At 39.2% G+C, this 17,719-nt stretch overlaps 1 protein-coding gene across 1 annotated transcript in view; it reads left to right on the plus strand.

Moving 5' to 3' along the window:
• The window catches only part of col11a1a (collagen, type XI, alpha 1a), a 201,585-nt gene that overhangs the window by 34,948 nt on the left and 148,918 nt on the right, over positions 1-17,719 (plus strand). Inside the window, 1 exon segment of the mRNA XM_062021721.1 lies at positions 4,224-4,386. Coding sequence (XP_061877705.1) covers positions 4,224-4,386 — 163 coding nt within the window.

Here is a 17,719-nt window from a genome sequence, read left to right on the forward strand (position 1 = left end):
ATTTATGTGGAAATAGCTTGTCTCCAAGTACCATATTTATAGCGTCAAAATCGTTTTTCGCCTCACTCTCCCGCCTTCCGTCTGCTCCAAAGTCTCACCCTTTTCTTCGTGCTCGATGCTATAAATGCTAATTTATCTTCACGTTTTTACAGTGATATCATTATTATTTATGTTTTTTATCTCTCCTTAAAAAACACTTTTTTGGCACAGTAAAAACTGCACAGGTTACAGATACCCCTAACCCCTTAAACAACTTTAGGATAAAACATTTTCCACACAATAACATTTTAACAATACAGAAAATTAATAAACGAATATAATTTGCATAAAAGAGTTACCGTATTTTTCGGAGTATAAGTCGCTCCGGATTATAAATCGCACCGGCCGAAAATGCATAATAAAGAAGGAAAAAAACATATAAGTCGCACTGGAGTATAAGTCGCATTTTTGGGGGAAATGTATTTGATAAAAGCCAACACCAAGAATAGACATTTGAAAGGCAATTTAAAATAAATAAAGAATAGTGAACAACAGGCTGAATAAGTGTACGTTATATGAGGCATAAATAACCAACTGAGAAGGTGCCTGGTATGTTAACGTAACATATTATGGTAAGAGTCATTCAAATAACTATAACATATAGAACATGCTATACGTTTACCAAACAATCTGTCACTCCTAATCGCTAAATCCCATGACATCTTATACGTCTAGTCTCTTACGTGAATGAGATAAATAATATGATTTGATATTTTACGCTAATGTGTTAATCATTTCACACATAAGTCGCTCCTGAGTATAAGTCGCACCCCCGGCCAAACTATAAAAAAAACTGCGACTTATAGTCCGAAAAATACGGTTTACATGCAACTAGAATGAAAATTAGGACACACTAGCCTGACTTATGGTGTGAATATAAAATGTGTCCAAATGTTGGTACGTTTATAGATAGATTGGCCGCACCTTTGTATAAGTCGCAGGGTTCAATGGTTGGGAAAAAAAAGTAGCATCTTATAATCTGTCAAATGTGATCTATTGCATTGGCTTTGAAAATTAAATATATCAAAATACTTCTTAGTTTGATGGACAACGTAATGTGAAAGTTTGTCAACCCATTGAAATTCCTGGCATATACCGATTTTTCGGACTATAAATCGCAGTTTTTTTCATAGTTTGGCCGGGGGTGCGACTTATACTCAGGAGCGACTTATGTGTGAAATTATTAACACATTAGCGTAAAATATCAAATAATATTATTTATCTCATTCACGTAAGAGACTAGACGTATAAGATTTCATGGGATTTAGCGATTAGGAGTGACAGATTGTTTGGTAAACGTATAGCATGTTCTATATGTTATAGTTATTTGAACGACTCTTACCATAATATGGCACGTTCTCAGTTGCTTATTTATGCCTCATATAACGTACACTTATTCAGCCTGTTGTTCACTATTCTTTATTTATTTTAAATTGCCTTTCAAATGTCTATTCTTGGTGTTGGCTTTTATCAAACACATTTCCCCAAAAAATGCGACTTATACTCAGAAAAATACGGTATATCAAAATACTTCTTAGTTTGATGGACAAGGTAATGTGAAAGTTTGTCAACCCACTGAAGTTCCTGGCATATAATGGGCGGGTAATCCTTCCGCCTGCACAGTTTAGCCTACAGAGTGCTGTGTAGTACCTTCATTTTCCTCAAAGCTGGTGTGCATACGAGTCACGTTCAAAAAGAAACACTCCGACTACAGGATTTATTGAATGCAAATTCAGTCCACTATGGATCCGCACCGAGCGATAAATGCCTCGTACGCACCGGCTGGGGCTTCTGCCGGTGCCAAGTCTCATCTTCCACCTCACAACAATGTTTTGACTGTGTGCCTCCTCCTCTGGAGAGCCAAGCCTTCCTGGATCCTGACACACACTTTCCACAATGTTCACCGTGTCTGTCATGCCGAGGAACCCAGAAGGAGGATTAAGTTTGGAGTTTAATGAGTGTAATCCCATGTTAAACAGGGCCAAAGTGTGGGGGCAAGAATGTGGTCCACTGCCGCCTGGTATGCAATCGCTCCTAAATGTAGTGGTGAATGTTCCAGAGTGGAGGGAGGTGTCAGACTCACGTGTGACCCCAGTTATCTTTCAGATCTTCAAACAAATACATCAGCCAATTGACCAGGATAGGAAGTATAGTAAAGGGCTTGTGCTTTACCGCAATCTTACCTCAGAGGTGCACACCAAATCCAAAATCCTACCTAAACAAACACATAACAATTAATTATGTACCTATTTGCAATGCAACAGGTGACAAGTTAAACAGACAAAACAATGACGCCGTCTGCCGAGACCTTTTAAGGAGGAGATGGAGCCCAGCAGGCACAAGACATTGATACAACGTACATGTCCTTTATAACTGACTTTGAAACGACATTGCAAAATAGTTGTGTTTGTAAATTGAGACAACGTCGGACCCACGTTGTTGGTTGGGAAATGACCAAAATTCAATGGTCAAATCAACGTAAGAACCCAACGTTAATTAAACATCGTCAAAAAGCATTTTGTTTCAACGTTGTATTTGTGTTGTAAAACATTGGTTGGAAAATGACCTAAATTTAGAGGTCAAATCAACGTCAGAATCCGACATTAATTAAACGTTGTCAAAAAGCATGTTGTTTCAACGTTGTATTTGTGTTGTAGTATTTTGGTTAGGAAAATGACCAAAATTCAATGCTCAAATCAACGTCAGAACCCACCATTGATTAAACGTTGTCAAAAAGCATGTTGTTTCAACGTTGTATATGTGCTGTAGAATATTGGTTGGGAAATGACCAAAATTCAAAGGTCAAATCAGCGTCACAACCTGACATTGATTAAACGTTGTCAAAAAGCATGTTGTTTCAATGTTGTATTTGTGTTGTAGTATTTTGGTTAGGAAAATGACCAAAATTCAATGATTAAATCAACGTCACAACCTGACATTAATTAAACGTTGTCAAAAAGCATGTTGTTTCAACGTTGTATTTGTGTGGTAGAATATTGGTTGGGAAATGACCAAAATTCAAAGGTCAAATCAACGTCACAACCTGACATTGATTAAACGTTGTCAAAAAGCGTGTTGTTTCAACTTTGTATTTGTGTTGTAGAATATTGGTTAGGAAATTACCAAAATTCAATGGTCAAATCAACTTCAGAACCCAACATTGATTAAATGTCGTCAAAAAGCATGTTGTTTCAACGTTGTGTTTGTGTGGTAGAATATTGGTTGTGAAATGACCAAAATTCAATGGTCAAATGAGCATCAAAACCCAACATGGATTAAACGTTCTCAAAAAGCATGTTGTTTCAACGTTGTGTTTGTGTTGTAGAATATTGGTTGGAAAATGACCAAAATTCAATGGTCAAATCAATGTCAGAACCCAACATTGATTAAACGTTGTCAAAAAGCATGTTGTTTCAATGTTGTATTTGTGTTGTAGTATTGTGGTTGGGAAATGACCAAAATTCAATGCTCAAATCAATGTCAAAACCCGACATTGATTAAACGTCGTCAAAAAGCATGTTGCTTCAATGTTGTATTTGTGTTGTAGAATATTAATTGGGAAATGACCACATTTCTACGGTCAAATCAACATCACAATCTGTTTTAGTGGGCCAAATCATTTATATTAGAAAATATTACAATGGAAATTCCTGCTATTATTTGATTATTACAATAAAACATTGAACTTATTTAAATTACGGTAGAACATTGCTGCACTGTACCGTACTCATTCTGGCGTCCTTACCCATTTTTCATCCATTTTTTTGTTTTGTTTTGCCGCGTGTGACCAGGTGGCATCGTGTCGCCATTAGCGTGGAGGAAAAAAAACGGTATATTACAGAAAAAAAGTTGTACTCTTTATCCCATGTTTGTGCTGCAGCACACATCTCATTGTGCTAAATGTGAAGGTTTTAGGGCGGACACAATGTGATCATTTGTGAACATTCGACATAACGCTCATGAAAAACAAGATTTTTATACATTTTATTTCAGTGGGCCAAATTATTTATATTAGAAAATATTTTAATAGAAATTCCTGCCATTATGTGATTATTCCAATAAAACATTGAACTTATTTAAATTACGGGGGAACATTGCTGCACTGTACCGTACTCATTCTGGCGTCCTTACCCATTTCTCATTACTCATCCATTTTTTTCTTTTGTTTTGCCGTGTCTGACCAGGTGGCATCGTGTGGCCATCAGCGTGGAGAAAAAAACGGTAACCATCATCGTGGACTGCAAGACCAAGATCACCAAGCCTCTCCTCAGAAGTGACGACACCTCCATCAGCACCGACGGCATTACCGTCTTTGGCACCAGGATCCTCGATGAGGACTTTTTCAAGGTAACGTTCGCTCCGTGTGTTGGCAAACATTCGAAGAGCTGCTGCGGTGTGGACCGACAAATTCTACTGTACGCTGATCATTTTGCATGGGCGTGGCGTGTTTAGTCATATAAATTGGTACGTGGCACTTGTTAGCTTGTTAGCATGCTAACATGCTAGTAAGCATCAGCTAGCTAAAAAGGGTTCCTGTTGTCTTGATTGCTATTATATATTGCCAAAATGCTATTACAGATTCTAAATGTGTGTTGGAGAGCATAATACCATGAATATGGAGGTAAATGGGTGTTTCCATGGCCATAGCCAGTAGTACACGCAAAAACTTAATTTAAATCATTTATTGCATACACATTCTCAATAGACCAAACGCAACACGTCCACTAATAGCACACACAATTGTATAGTTTGCATATGCTGTTTAGCGTTAGGTGTGTGGACCAGTAACAAACGTGTCCGCATCATTCAACTTTTAAAGACAGCACATGTTCAGTCCAGACGGTAAATAAAAAAATAGCAAGGTGTTTTTTTTTAAGGGATTTAAATCTTTAAAAAATATTCAAGATTCACGATTCAATTGGATTACAAGTCATGGGGGGTACAATTCGATTCAAAATCGATTCAAACCGATTCTCGCATTTATTTGGTCTGAAAAATATGATGCAATTGCTTTAAAACAGCTTTCATTTTTTTTTTTTTTTTTTAGCTTTTGTAACATTCCACACAAGTAACAATCAAAGTATGTTTTATTCATGCTCATTTCGCACTGGATCAATATCGGTATCGATATATATGTATATATATATATATATATATATATATATATATATATATATATATATATATATATATATATATATATATATATATATATATATATATATATATATATATTTAGCCCCCTAAATCATTTGGTGTGATTTATTTATTTATTTATTTATTTATTTATTTATTTATTTATTTTACAAAAAGGGCAGACAAATTCAGTATAAATATGCAGGGATATGAATTTGGACTGGTAAAATCATGGCATAATAATGTAAAAATAAAGACAACTTCAAAATTGTTTTCTATTTTTTCCAATCATTTTGGAACTTGCAAGCGTACTTCTTCATCTTACTCGTCGTCGCCATGTCTCTTCTTTGTTCTTCTGCTTCGTCTCTGCTGTGTTTTTGGACATTACTACTTGCCGTAGTTTTGAAGCAATGCATGATGGGAATCCGGATGTTGTGTGTCAGTGTATGGAATAAACACACGCTGAGAAATAGCTCTGTGCCTGCCTACTTTATGGGTTATAGATAAACCTATGAATAACGGAGACATATATAATAGTCTCTTTTTCAGGTGAGAGAGGACGCTAAAGGCGGTGTCTTTAAGGCACGCCCCCAATATTGTTGTCCGGGTGAAAATCGGGAGAAATTCGGGAGAATGGTTGCCCCGGGAGATTTTCGGGAGAGGCACTGAAATTCGGGAGTCTCCCGGAAAATTCAGGAGGGTTGGCAAGTATGGGCCTTGCAAGTGCTCGCATCCTGTATATACCCTGGGGGCTAAGCCCCCCTGTTCCTAAAACCTAGTGACTGCCCTGGTATCGACCGACACTCAAGGCTCCATTATCGGTATCGTAAGTGGAAAAAGTTGGTGTGGGACCCCCATGCTAAATGTTTGTTTGTTTAAGCTGTTTTGCGAGGCCCAGGTGGACTGTAGATCAACGTCTAAGACAGTGATTCTTAACCTGGGTTCGATCGAACCTAAGGGGTTCGGTGAGTCGGCCTCAGGGGTTCGGCGGAGGTCAAGACACACCCGACTCATCGTGTAAATACAAACTTCTCCCTATCGGCTTATTACGGATACGGCAACAGCTGACTGATTTGCAGGTGTGTAATTTGTTGTGAGTTTATGCACTGTGTTGGTTTAGTTGTTTGAACAAGGTGATGTTCATGCACGCTTCATTTTGTGCACCAGTAATAAAACATGGTAACACTTTATTATGGGGAACATATTCACCTTTAATTAGTTGCTTATTAACATGCAAATTAGTAACATATTGGCTCTTAACTAGTCATTATTAAGTACTTATTAATGCCTTATTCGGCATGGCCTTATTATAACCCTAACCCTCTAACCCTGACCCTAACCCTAACCAAATAACTCCAAATTAAGTCTTTATTACTTAGAATATGTTCCCCTAGTGTCTAAATAACTCTAAATTAAGTCTTTGTTACTTAGAATATGTTCCCCTAGTGTCAAAAAAACTCTAAATTAAGTATTTGTTACTTAGAATATGTTCCCCTAGTGTCCAAATAACTCTAAATGAAGTCTTTGTTACTTAGAATATGTTCCCCTAGTGTCCAAATAACTCTAAATGAAGTCTTTGTTACTTAGAATATGTTCCCCTAGTGTCCAAATAACTCTAAATTAAGTCTTTGTTACTTAGAATATGTCCCCCTAGTGTCCAAAAAACTCTAAATTAAGTCTTTGTTACTTAGAATATGTTCCCCATACTAAAGTGTTACCAAAAACATATAACTTTGTCTTGAATTTGAAAAAAAAACATCTAAATTAAGTCTTTGTTACTTAGAATATGTTCCCCTAGTGTCCAAAAAACTCTAAATTAAGTCTTTGTTACTTAGAATATGTTCCCCTAGTGTCCAAATAACTCTAAATTAAGTCTTTGTTACTTAGAATATGTCCCCCTAGTGTCCAAAAAACTCTAAATTAAGTCTTTGTTACTTAGAATATGTTCCCCATACTAAAGTGTTACCAAAAACATATAACTTTGTCTTGAATTTGAAAAAAAACCATCTAAATTAAGTCTTTGTTACTTAGAATATGTTCCCCTAGTGTCCAAAAAACTCTAAATTAAGTCTTTGTTACTTAGAATATGTTCCCCTAGTGTCCAAATAACTCTAAATTAAGTCTTTGTTACTTAGAATATGTTCCCCTAGTGTCAAAATAACTCTAAATTTTGTCTTTGTTACGTAGAATATGTTCCCCTAGTGTCCAAAAAACTCTAAATTAAAGTCTTTGTTACTTAGAATATGTTCCCCATACTAAAGTGTTACCAAAAACATATAACTTTGTCTTGAATTTGAAAAAAAAAACCTCTAAATTAAGTCTGTGTTACTTAGAATATGTTCCCCTAGTGTCCAAATAACTCTAAATTAAGTCTGTGTTACTTAGAATATGTTCCCCTAGTGTCCAAATAACTCTAAATTAAGTCTGTGTTACTTAGAATATGTTCCCCTAGTGTCCAAATAATTCTAAATTAAGTCTTTGTTACTTAGAATATGTTCCCCTAGTGTCCAAATAACTCTAAATGAAGTCTTTATTACTTAGAATATGTTCCCCCAGTGTCCAAATAACTCTAAATGAAGTCTTTGTTACTTAGAATATGTTCCCCTAGTGTCCAAATAACTCTAAATTAAGTCTTTGTTACTTAGAATATGTTCCCCTAGTGTCCAAATAACTCTAAATGAAGTCTTTGTTACTTAGAATATGTCCCCCTAGTGTCCAAATAACTCTAAATGAAGTCTTTGTTACTTAGAATATGTTCCCCTAGTGTCCAAATAACTCTAAATTAAGTCTTTGTTACTTAGAATATGTCCCCCTAGTGTCCAAAAAACTCTAAATTAAGTCTTTGTTACTTAGAATATGTTCCCCATACTAAAGTGTTACCAAAAAAATATAACTTTGTCTTGAATTTGAAAAAAAACAACATTTTATTTTTCACTAAAGAAGGGTTGGGTGAATGCACATATGAAACTGGTGGGGTTCGGTACCTCCAACAAGGTTAAGAACCACTGGTCTAAGACCTTTTGTTGACGCGTACCTTGTCATTAGAAACCATTAAGTACCACAGAATCGCTGCCTCATTGCTGTATCGTCACTTGTTTGGTAATTACTTATAATCTTTTGAAACCGTTTGAAGCGAAGTGGACATTGAGTGCAAGATAAATATATTATATTTAAAGCTACCGTCGAGGTTGTTATAAGGCAGGTGTGTCAAACCCGTTTTCATTGAGGGCCACATGGCAGTTATGGTGGCCCTCAGAGGGCAACTTTTAACAGTGTGAATATAAATGTGTATATAGAAAACGTGTGTATGATTGTCTGTCTTTTTTTTTTTACATACGCTGTACGAAAGCAAAATCTTTAGATTGTACTTTATAAAATTGGCAGCTCAGCCGCCACAATTTTACCGTAATTTTACCATGATTTTTTACAGCATATAAAATAACAAAATACATGGAATTGAATGAAATAGAATGGAAAAACGGTACCACTGTTTTTGTTTTCTTTAACCTAAAAATTCATGCACGTTTTTTATACAGTAGAATCTACGGTCGTTATGTTTTATGGTGTATTATTACTCTATATTGAAAGTGGATTTTACTGTAGAATTTTTATTTTACATGAACAGTTTGTTGGATTACTTGCTTTGACATCATAAGTCAAGCAGATATTTAAGTGTTTATCTTTATTTGAACAATAAAATTGTTTTGAAATGTACGATGATATACTATTTAGTTTTATTATTAGAGATGAGTAAAGTGTAAATATATGTAAAAGTACGCAGTGCGTTTATTTTTGCAATACATTTTTTAAGAAAAGATAAGGTACTTTATTCACAGATATTCACACACGCTTTCGGGGGGGCCACACAAATTGAGATCTGGCCCCCCAGCCTTGAGTTCAACACTTGTGTTTTAGGGCATGTCAGAAATGTCTGGTATTAAAAGAATATCATGTAAATGTAGTTACGATATTGTTTTCAATGGAACACATTTATTGTATGCGTTGTATTTGGGGTTGTTCCAATACCAAAATGTATATCAATGCTTCACAAAAATTGTATTATTATTAACAGAAAATCTTGCAATATATTAAACTCTAAGAACAATTTACATTTCTGCCATAGTTTAGGTTAGAATATAATAGAAAGCTTTACTAACATTAAATGATTCATGATTTAGGTTTGCCACTCTTTAAGAAAAATCCCATCATTATTAAATACTAACAACAATACTATGGCTATAAGACATGTAGCAAGTAAAACACACATTGTTTCAGATAAAACACAAATTGTAGGAATTTATTACAAAATTCACTTGCATTAGTTTGCGCTACGTGGGCGGTTTGGACTGTGCTAGTTTTGAAGCCCAAACACCTCCATTTTCCGCTTTATGCACCTCTTATTAACTGTTTTTTGCCATTTTTTTTCTTTTCACGCCATTTCTGCTTGTATGCACTTTGTGTGTGTGTGCGTGTGTACGTCAATGCCGCACGGTAGCATGCGGATGAAAAAAAGTACCGGTACTTCTCAAAGGCAGTATAGTACCGTTTTTAATTCTTTAGTAGCGTGGTACTTTATTAGTACTGGTATACCGTACAACCTTAGTTGTCCATCCATCCATCCATCCATCCATCCATCCATCTTCTTCCGCTTATCTGAGGTCGGGTCGCGGGGGCAGCAGCCTAAGTAGAGAAGCCCAGACTCCCCTCTCCCCAGCCACTTCGTCCAACTCCTCCCGGGGGACCCAGAGGCGTTCCCAGGCCAGCCGGGAGACATAATCTTCCCAACGAGTCCTGGGTCTTCCCCGTGGCCTCCTACCGGTTGGACGTGCCCTAAACACCTCCCTAGGGAGGCGCTCGGGTGGCATCCTGACCAGATGCCCGAACCACTTCATCTGGCTCCTCTCCATGAGGAGGAGCAGCGGCATTACTTTGAGCTTGTCCCGGATGACAGAGCTTCTCACCCTATCTCTAAGGGAGAGACCCGCCACTCTGCGGAGGAAGCTCATTTCGGCCACTTGTACCCGTGATCTTGTCCTTTCGGTCATAACCCAAAGCTCATGACCATAGGTGAGGATGGGAACGTAGATCGACCGGTAAATTGAGAGCGTTGCCTTCCGGCTCAGCTCCTTCTTCACCACAACGGATCGATACAGCGTCCGCATTACTGAAGACGCTGCACCGATCCGCCTGTCGATCTCACGATCCACTCTTCCCTCACTCGTGAGCAAGACTCCGAGGTACTTGAACTCCTCCACTTGAGGCAAGATCTCCTCCCCAACATGGAGATGGCACTCCACCCTTTCCCGGGCGAGAACCATGGACTCGGACTTGGAGGTGCTGATTCTCATCCCAGTCGCTTCACACTCCGCTGCAAACCGATCCAGTGAGAGCTGAAGATCCTGGCCAGTTGAAGCCATCAGGACCACATCATCTGCAAAAAGCAGAGACCTAATCCTGCAGCCACCAAACCGGATCCCCTCAACGCCTTGACTGCGCTTAGGAATTATGTCCATAACAGTTATGAACAGAATCGGTGACAAAGGGCAGCCTTGGCGGAGTCCAATCCTTACTGGAAACGGGTCCGACTTACTGCCGGCAATGCGGACCAAGCTCTGACACTGATCATACAGGGAGCGGACCGCCACAATCAGACAGTCCGATACCCCATACTCTCTGAGCACTCCCAACAGGACTTCCCGAGGGACATGGTCGAATGTCTTCTCCAAGTCCACAAAGCACATGTAGACTAGTTGACCAGCTCTGAGAGGATAGAAATGGTCTACCGTTCTACGACCAGGGATTGGTATCAGACGAAGACTTGGTGAGAGTAGGTTTTTTTCCCAGCGTTTTAGCGTTAAATAAAGTAAATCTCCCAGAATCCTCTGCGCAGCCCAAAACGCCCTAAGCAGAAAGTGAAGTGAAGTTTGTTCGTACTCATCGTAGATAAACTGGTTGATTTATGTTGCTCACAAACAGACAAACAAGCCTACTAGTTCATAACATAACCCTTTTTTGGCGGAGGTAAGAAAGTCTGCGTTCTGCAAAGCGAAGCGCATCACTTTTGTTCCGAGCGTTTCCAAGGCGACACAGAGCTCGCTGGTCTCATCGCATGGCACAGCGGGAAATCACCAGCCACCCAAAAAATAATTTAAACGAGGGAAATACGAGTAAACTAAAAAGATACTTGAATCATCCTCAATCCTACCATCTATTGTTCTACCGCTTGCCTCTCTCGATGTCGCGGGGACGTTGGAGCCCATTCCAGCCGCACTCAAACCGTCACACAGGAAAGGTATTTCTTGCCATCAAAGACAAAGATCAGTTTGTGAGGTATTTACGTTATTACAAGTTCTATCAGAATCAGAATCAGAAATACTTTATTAAGTAGGTTTATTAGGGGGAAATATCGTTAGTTTACTTTTTGTCACAGCCTTATGTTGCGTTTTGTTAGTGTTCACCGGTGTTTGGTGTTTTTAATTCCCGTCCTGTGCTTTTACTGTGGCGGCTCTTGTTGGTGTTTTTTCTCGTGGCTGTTTCACTTCTGCCCCGGAGCATTTCCCCTTACCTGTTTTATTGTTTGCAATCAAGACTATTTAAGTTGATCCTTTTTCTACCTTCGTTGTCGGTACGTTGGTGATGTTATTGTCTGTTCGCTGGACTACAGAGGAGCCTTTTTGATGCTAGGCCTAATACGCACTACTTTGTGGACGCCGTCCGCTCCACATTTCCCGTGAGTGTTTTGCTGGGTGTCAGCAGTTTGGTTTAGTTCTCTTCATAGTCTGTCCGGGCAGAGCACTTCTCGTTGCTCTCGGTTTTTGTTTGTTTATTAATAAATACCCCTTTTTACCTCACGCTACTACCTTGTTCGTCTGCATCCTCAAAATCCCAACAACCGTCTCCCATGACGGTCGGGTCGTCGTACCGTGAGATTTTTATCCCGTTACATCCCCAATATTTATAGTTCCTCTGACTCTTCCTTTGGACATAACTGATCAGTTGTGTAGTGACATGGAGTGTACTACTTCAATGCGACCAGCAGAGACGCTGTTGCTTCAGTCTAGTTTGATATAACGATCTGTGTTATTAAAACGCTGCAATTTACGTTCAACTGTCTGACAAACATCTTGACATTCTACGTTTTATGGTGGAGTGAACAGACTAAACAAACGTTCCTGGTCCGGAATGTATTGACTGTGTTTATTGGGAGTATGCGAAGGTTCTAAAGGATGGAGGGTTCCGGGTCGCGCGAGGATAGCGGGGTGAGGAAAGAGCAAATACTCTAAATGACTCTCGCCCTCCGCCATTTTTTTGGTGGGAAGGAAAGGTCATCCAGAGGCTGAAGGGGTTTGTGTTTGTTTATGGAAGAGAGACGGTCTGTTTACAAGCCGCCATTATTAGGATGCCGTGTTCAAAGGAATGGCTTGTGTCTCTGGTATGCCTCGCTGCAGCTCCAGGGGCCCCACGTGGCCCCAGTATTGTTGAGGTGCGTTGGTCATGCTGTATTATTTTGTGTAAAAAAGTTGGACGTTTTTGTATTATGGCTTAGAACAGACCTGGGCAAATTAAGGCCCGGGGGCCACATGTGGCCCGTTAAGCTTTTCAATCTGGCCCGCCGGACATTCCCAAATCATTTTTGTACATCTTTAAGATGGAAAGTGTAGCTGCCATTATGATGTGCAGTGATGTTTTCAAATTACCATAAGTCTTGAACTATACAAAGTATTTAAATGGTTGGAATCTGCGCTTTTGTATGATATTTTAATGACTAGTGTTGCCCTGGTACCAATATTATTTCGATACTTTTCGATACTTTTCTAAATAAAGGGACCAGAAAAAATTGCATTATTGGCTTTATTTTAACAAAAAATCTTAGGGTGTGGCGGACCGGTACGTTTCAGAGGCAGTATGGTACCGAATATGATTCATTAGTATTGCAGTACTTTACTAATACCGGTATACCGTACAACCCTACTAGTTCCTATGGTAATCTACGTCACAGCAGCTCAGACCAGGCACCAAGCAGTGTGGGTGGGGAGCGTTTCCACAGATTGTCAGCCTGAAATGCGGGTGTCAGGGACAGACGCGGAAGGAGATTTTTACAAAAAAGTTCTAAAGCTTAGTGATATATCAGATTTTAGGTGTTTTTTGTTTTTTTTTCCCTTCGCGTTCATATTTCGCTGTGTTTATTGCATTTTTGTTGCATTTGGCTTGATTGTAAAATATGCCGATTGAGAGGGGGTGTGACGTTTATATGTTCTCAATATTCAGGGTTTTATCGTTAATACAAAAATTTAAAATTCCATTCCATTTTAAGGCGGTCTGTCATAACATTTTTAGCATTCAATCAGACTTTATTGTGAGGTTTTGTATTAGTTTTCCTAAAAATAGATATGCCGGCCCCCAGACACATTTTTTTCTCTAAATTTGGCCCCCAAGTCAAGATAATTGCCCAGGCCTGGCTTAGAATCTATATTGTGATATATATTGCAATAATATTTGGCATAGAAATGATAATAGAAAACGAGTTTCAGGGTCCTAATTTAGCTCCTGATGTATGCGCTAACATATCGCGTCATTTCCAGTTGCACAAAAGTATTATTTTGTCAAAACTATTATTCATCTGCTTGCTATATTAATTAAAACTTTTTTTAAAATGTAATGCGCACATAATATTCTGTTGTTTGGATACTTCAGTTTTGGGCGATACTTCAAAGTTGGGTATCAATCCAACACCAAGTAGTTACAGGGTCATACCAATGCTGATACTGATACTTCAAATGTTCAAGATCATTAGATGATTCCAGAATGATCAGACAAAAACATGCGATGGCACTGTAACAATATTTATAGAATTTTGAAATTATTTTCCCATTCCCTTTTATTACTTACAATATTTTGAGCAAAGTCCGTACCGCAAAAAAGAATTAAACAAAAACAAACAAATACTATTGCTCCTTTTTCATGCGTTTTAACAAAATAACAAAAACCAACATTAATTTTGTGATAGTAAAAAATATCAATGTAATCGCTGTAGTATCAACCATATACTGATACTATACTTGGTATTGTCACTGTCGAGTGTTCGCCCGCTTGTCACTGTCAATTTTGTTGTACACAGCTTGGCTATGCCATCAACATGCATTATCACGATCAATCAATCGATCAATCAATCAAAATTTATTTACAGACCCCTTAATCACAAGTGCCTCAAACAACGACTTTCTTGGATCTGAACCCAAATCTGGGCGAGAAAAAAAACTAAACCCAATGGGAACATTGAGACACCTCCCCAAACCCCTTAATGACCGGTGCAGTGGATGCCGAGTGGGTACGGTTCATATTGAGAGAGTCCGGTCCATGGGGAGGCCACACGGAGACGTCGCCAACTGATGCCCAGAGGAGTGGTCCACCCCGGGTCCCGACTTGGAACAGCTAGCGTCTCCTCACCTGAAAACCTCCCCACGCAGGAGAGGAGGGCGTAGCAAAAAAGAGAGACGGCAGATCAACTGGTCCAAAAAAGGGTCTGGTTAAAGGCTAGAGTATACAAATTAGTTTTAAGATGGGACTTAAATGCTTCGCCTCCTTTGTGGAAACGGAGCTGTAGCCACCTGATAACCCTTTCCACGCAGGAGAGGGGGTAGAGCAGAAAAGAGAAGCGGCAGGTCAACTGTTTCAAAAAGGGCTCTGTTTTAAAGGCTAGAGTTTTAAGATGGGACTTAAATGCTTCTACTGAGGTAGCATCTCTAACTGTTACCGGGAGGGCATTCTAGAGTACATCATATCAAATGCAGACTTTTTTGGGCTCTGGGAATCACTAATAAACCAGAGTTCTTAGAACGCAGATTTCTGGCCGGGACATATGGTACAATACAATCAGCAAGACAGGATGGAGCTAGACCGTGTAGTATTTTATACGGAAGTAGTAAAACCAGTGCTGGTATATATATATAGGTATATATGTATATAGGTATATAAAGGTATATACAGTATAGCTATATATATATGTATATAAAGGTATATACAGTATAGGCGTAATATGATCACACTTTCTTGTTCTTGTCAAAAGTCTAGCAGCCGCATTTTGTAACAACTGTAGCCTTTTAATGCTAGACATAGGGAGACCCGAAAATAATACGTTACAGTAATCGAGACGAGAGGTAACGAACGCATGAATACTTATCTCAGCGTCGGTGGTGGACAAAATTGGACGGATTTTTGCGATATTACGGGAATGAAAGAAGGACGTTTTAGTAACACTCTTAGTGTGTGACTCAAACGAGAGAGTTGGGTCGAAGATAATACCCAGATTCTTTACCTAGTCGCCTTGTGTAATTGTTTGGTTGTCAAATGTTAAGATGTTAAGAATTTTTTCGAGGATTTTCGAGATAAAGGGAAGGTGGGACACAGGCCGGTGGTTTACCATGAGGTCAGGATCGAAGTTAGGTCTTTTGAGTAGAGGATGAATAACTTTTTTGAATGCTAGGGGAACAGTGTCAGAGGATATAGCATTTAGATCACATATCGTGCAACTCTAGCTCAACAAAGACAATCCAAGTACTACTGACTTAAAAGCAAAGTTTTAGAAACTGTATTTATGTATGGCGTGACTGTTTTTTTAACATACACGATCGGGTCCTGAAGAACGCATGTGTATTTAACGCTGTGTCCAGTCAACAATGCTGACAAAGTGGCCAGGCTGAAAAGTAGAAGTCATAAAGTCCACCAACGGGGTCTTCACCGTGTGTTGTTTGGATCAGGTCTCTAAGTCTGACATACCAATACGTGTTTTGATACGTTCTAATAGATTGTTATGATCGAGGGTATCAAAAGCAGCGCTAAGATCAAGTAGCAGCAACATGGCCGATGCATCAGCATCCACAGCCAGCGATAGATCATTAGTCATTTTTGCGAGGGCTGTCTCCGTAGAGTGATTTGCCCTGAAACCGGACTGAAAGGGTTCACAGAGACGCTAAGTGTTCATTTAGCTGCTATGCAACAATTTTTTGGAGGATTTTCGAGATAAAGGGAAGGTGGGACACCGGCCGGTAGTTTACCATGAGGTCAGGATCGACGTTAGGTCTTTTGAGCAGAGGATGAATAACTTTTTTCAATCCTAGGGGAACAGTGCCAGAGGATATAGCATTTGGATCATATATTGTGCAACTCTAGCTCAACAAAGACAATCCAAGTACTACTGACTTAAATGCAAAGTTTTAGAAACTGTATTTACGTATGGCGTGACTGTTTTTTTAACCTATACGATCGGGTCCTGAAGAACGCATCTGTATTTAACGCTGTGTCCAGTCAACGACGCTGACATAAGTGGCCAGGCTGAAAAATAGGAGCCATAAGTCCGCAGACGGGGTCTTCACCTTAGTGGTGTTTGGATCAGGTCTCCTGTCTGTTCTGTGTCCTGTTCTCTCTCGGCCGCACAAATCCACAGGGCCCGTTGCATGCTGGGATCCAAAGGGAGAAGGAAATACCGAAAAGCCTTAAGCATGGAGCGGCTACAAGGAGCAAATAAACGTTGAAGACGGTTCACTGAAACTATTTTGGTACGTCAGAGTGATCAAGAGTAAAGTGGGTTCAAAAGACGGCTTTAACCCCAGACTATTGGTTTAGTTCTGGTGTGAAGTTTGAATCTGTTGGAGGTTGGAATTTTCACATCAAATATTATAAAAAATATCACTATCTAATTTAAACTGGCATTGGGGTTTTTATGCAAGGTGACCTGCATTTTGCATAGAAGTCTATTCATACCAAATCTGGCCCAGGTTTGAGGTGACCGCCATCGCAAAGGAATCTGCCGCAGATGAATGGAAGCCTTTCATTCCCCCCCACCCACCCATCACTTCCTCATCTCCTCCCAACTCTCTGTGTACTCTCCCCTTCCCACCACCTCCTCCTACCCACCTTGAGGCCTCCCCACCCGTGCCGGAGCCATGAGACCACCTATTCATGTGAAGGGCGACATTGCTTGGCTGAGCTGAAGACACGAGTATACATACCTGCCTTGTTCCTTGGTTGAAACAACACTAATCCTGGCGAGTACTGGAGATGCTAAATAGGTGTTTCATTTCACGCTGTCTCTGCCGCGACTATTCACTGACTCAGAGAGGGGTCGCCAACCCCAAATGTTGAAAGAGCCATATTGGACCAAAAATCTGTCTGGAGCCGCAAAAAAATAAAAACCTTATACAAGTGTTATATGATTTTAAAAGTCTTATATAAGTGTTACAATGAAGGCAACACATGATGTAAGTGTCTATTAGCTATATTAGCCTACTATCAAAATGACTTTAAAAGTCGGATATAAGTGTTATAATGAAGGCAACACATGATGTAAGTGTATATATTAGCTATATTAGCCTACTATCAAAATGACTTTAAAAGTCTTATATAAGTGTTATAATGAAGGCAACACGTGATGTACGTGTCTATATAAGCTATATTAGCCTACTATCAAAATGACTTTAAAAGTCTTATATAAGTGTCATAATGAAGGCAACACATGATGTAAGTGTATATATTAGCTATATTAGCC

This window comes from Entelurus aequoreus, linkage group LG15, assembly GCF_033978785.1.
Source record: "Entelurus aequoreus isolate RoL-2023_Sb linkage group LG15, RoL_Eaeq_v1.1, whole genome shotgun sequence".
Classification (NCBI taxonomy): Eukaryota; Metazoa; Chordata; class Actinopteri; order Syngnathiformes; family Syngnathidae; genus Entelurus; species Entelurus aequoreus.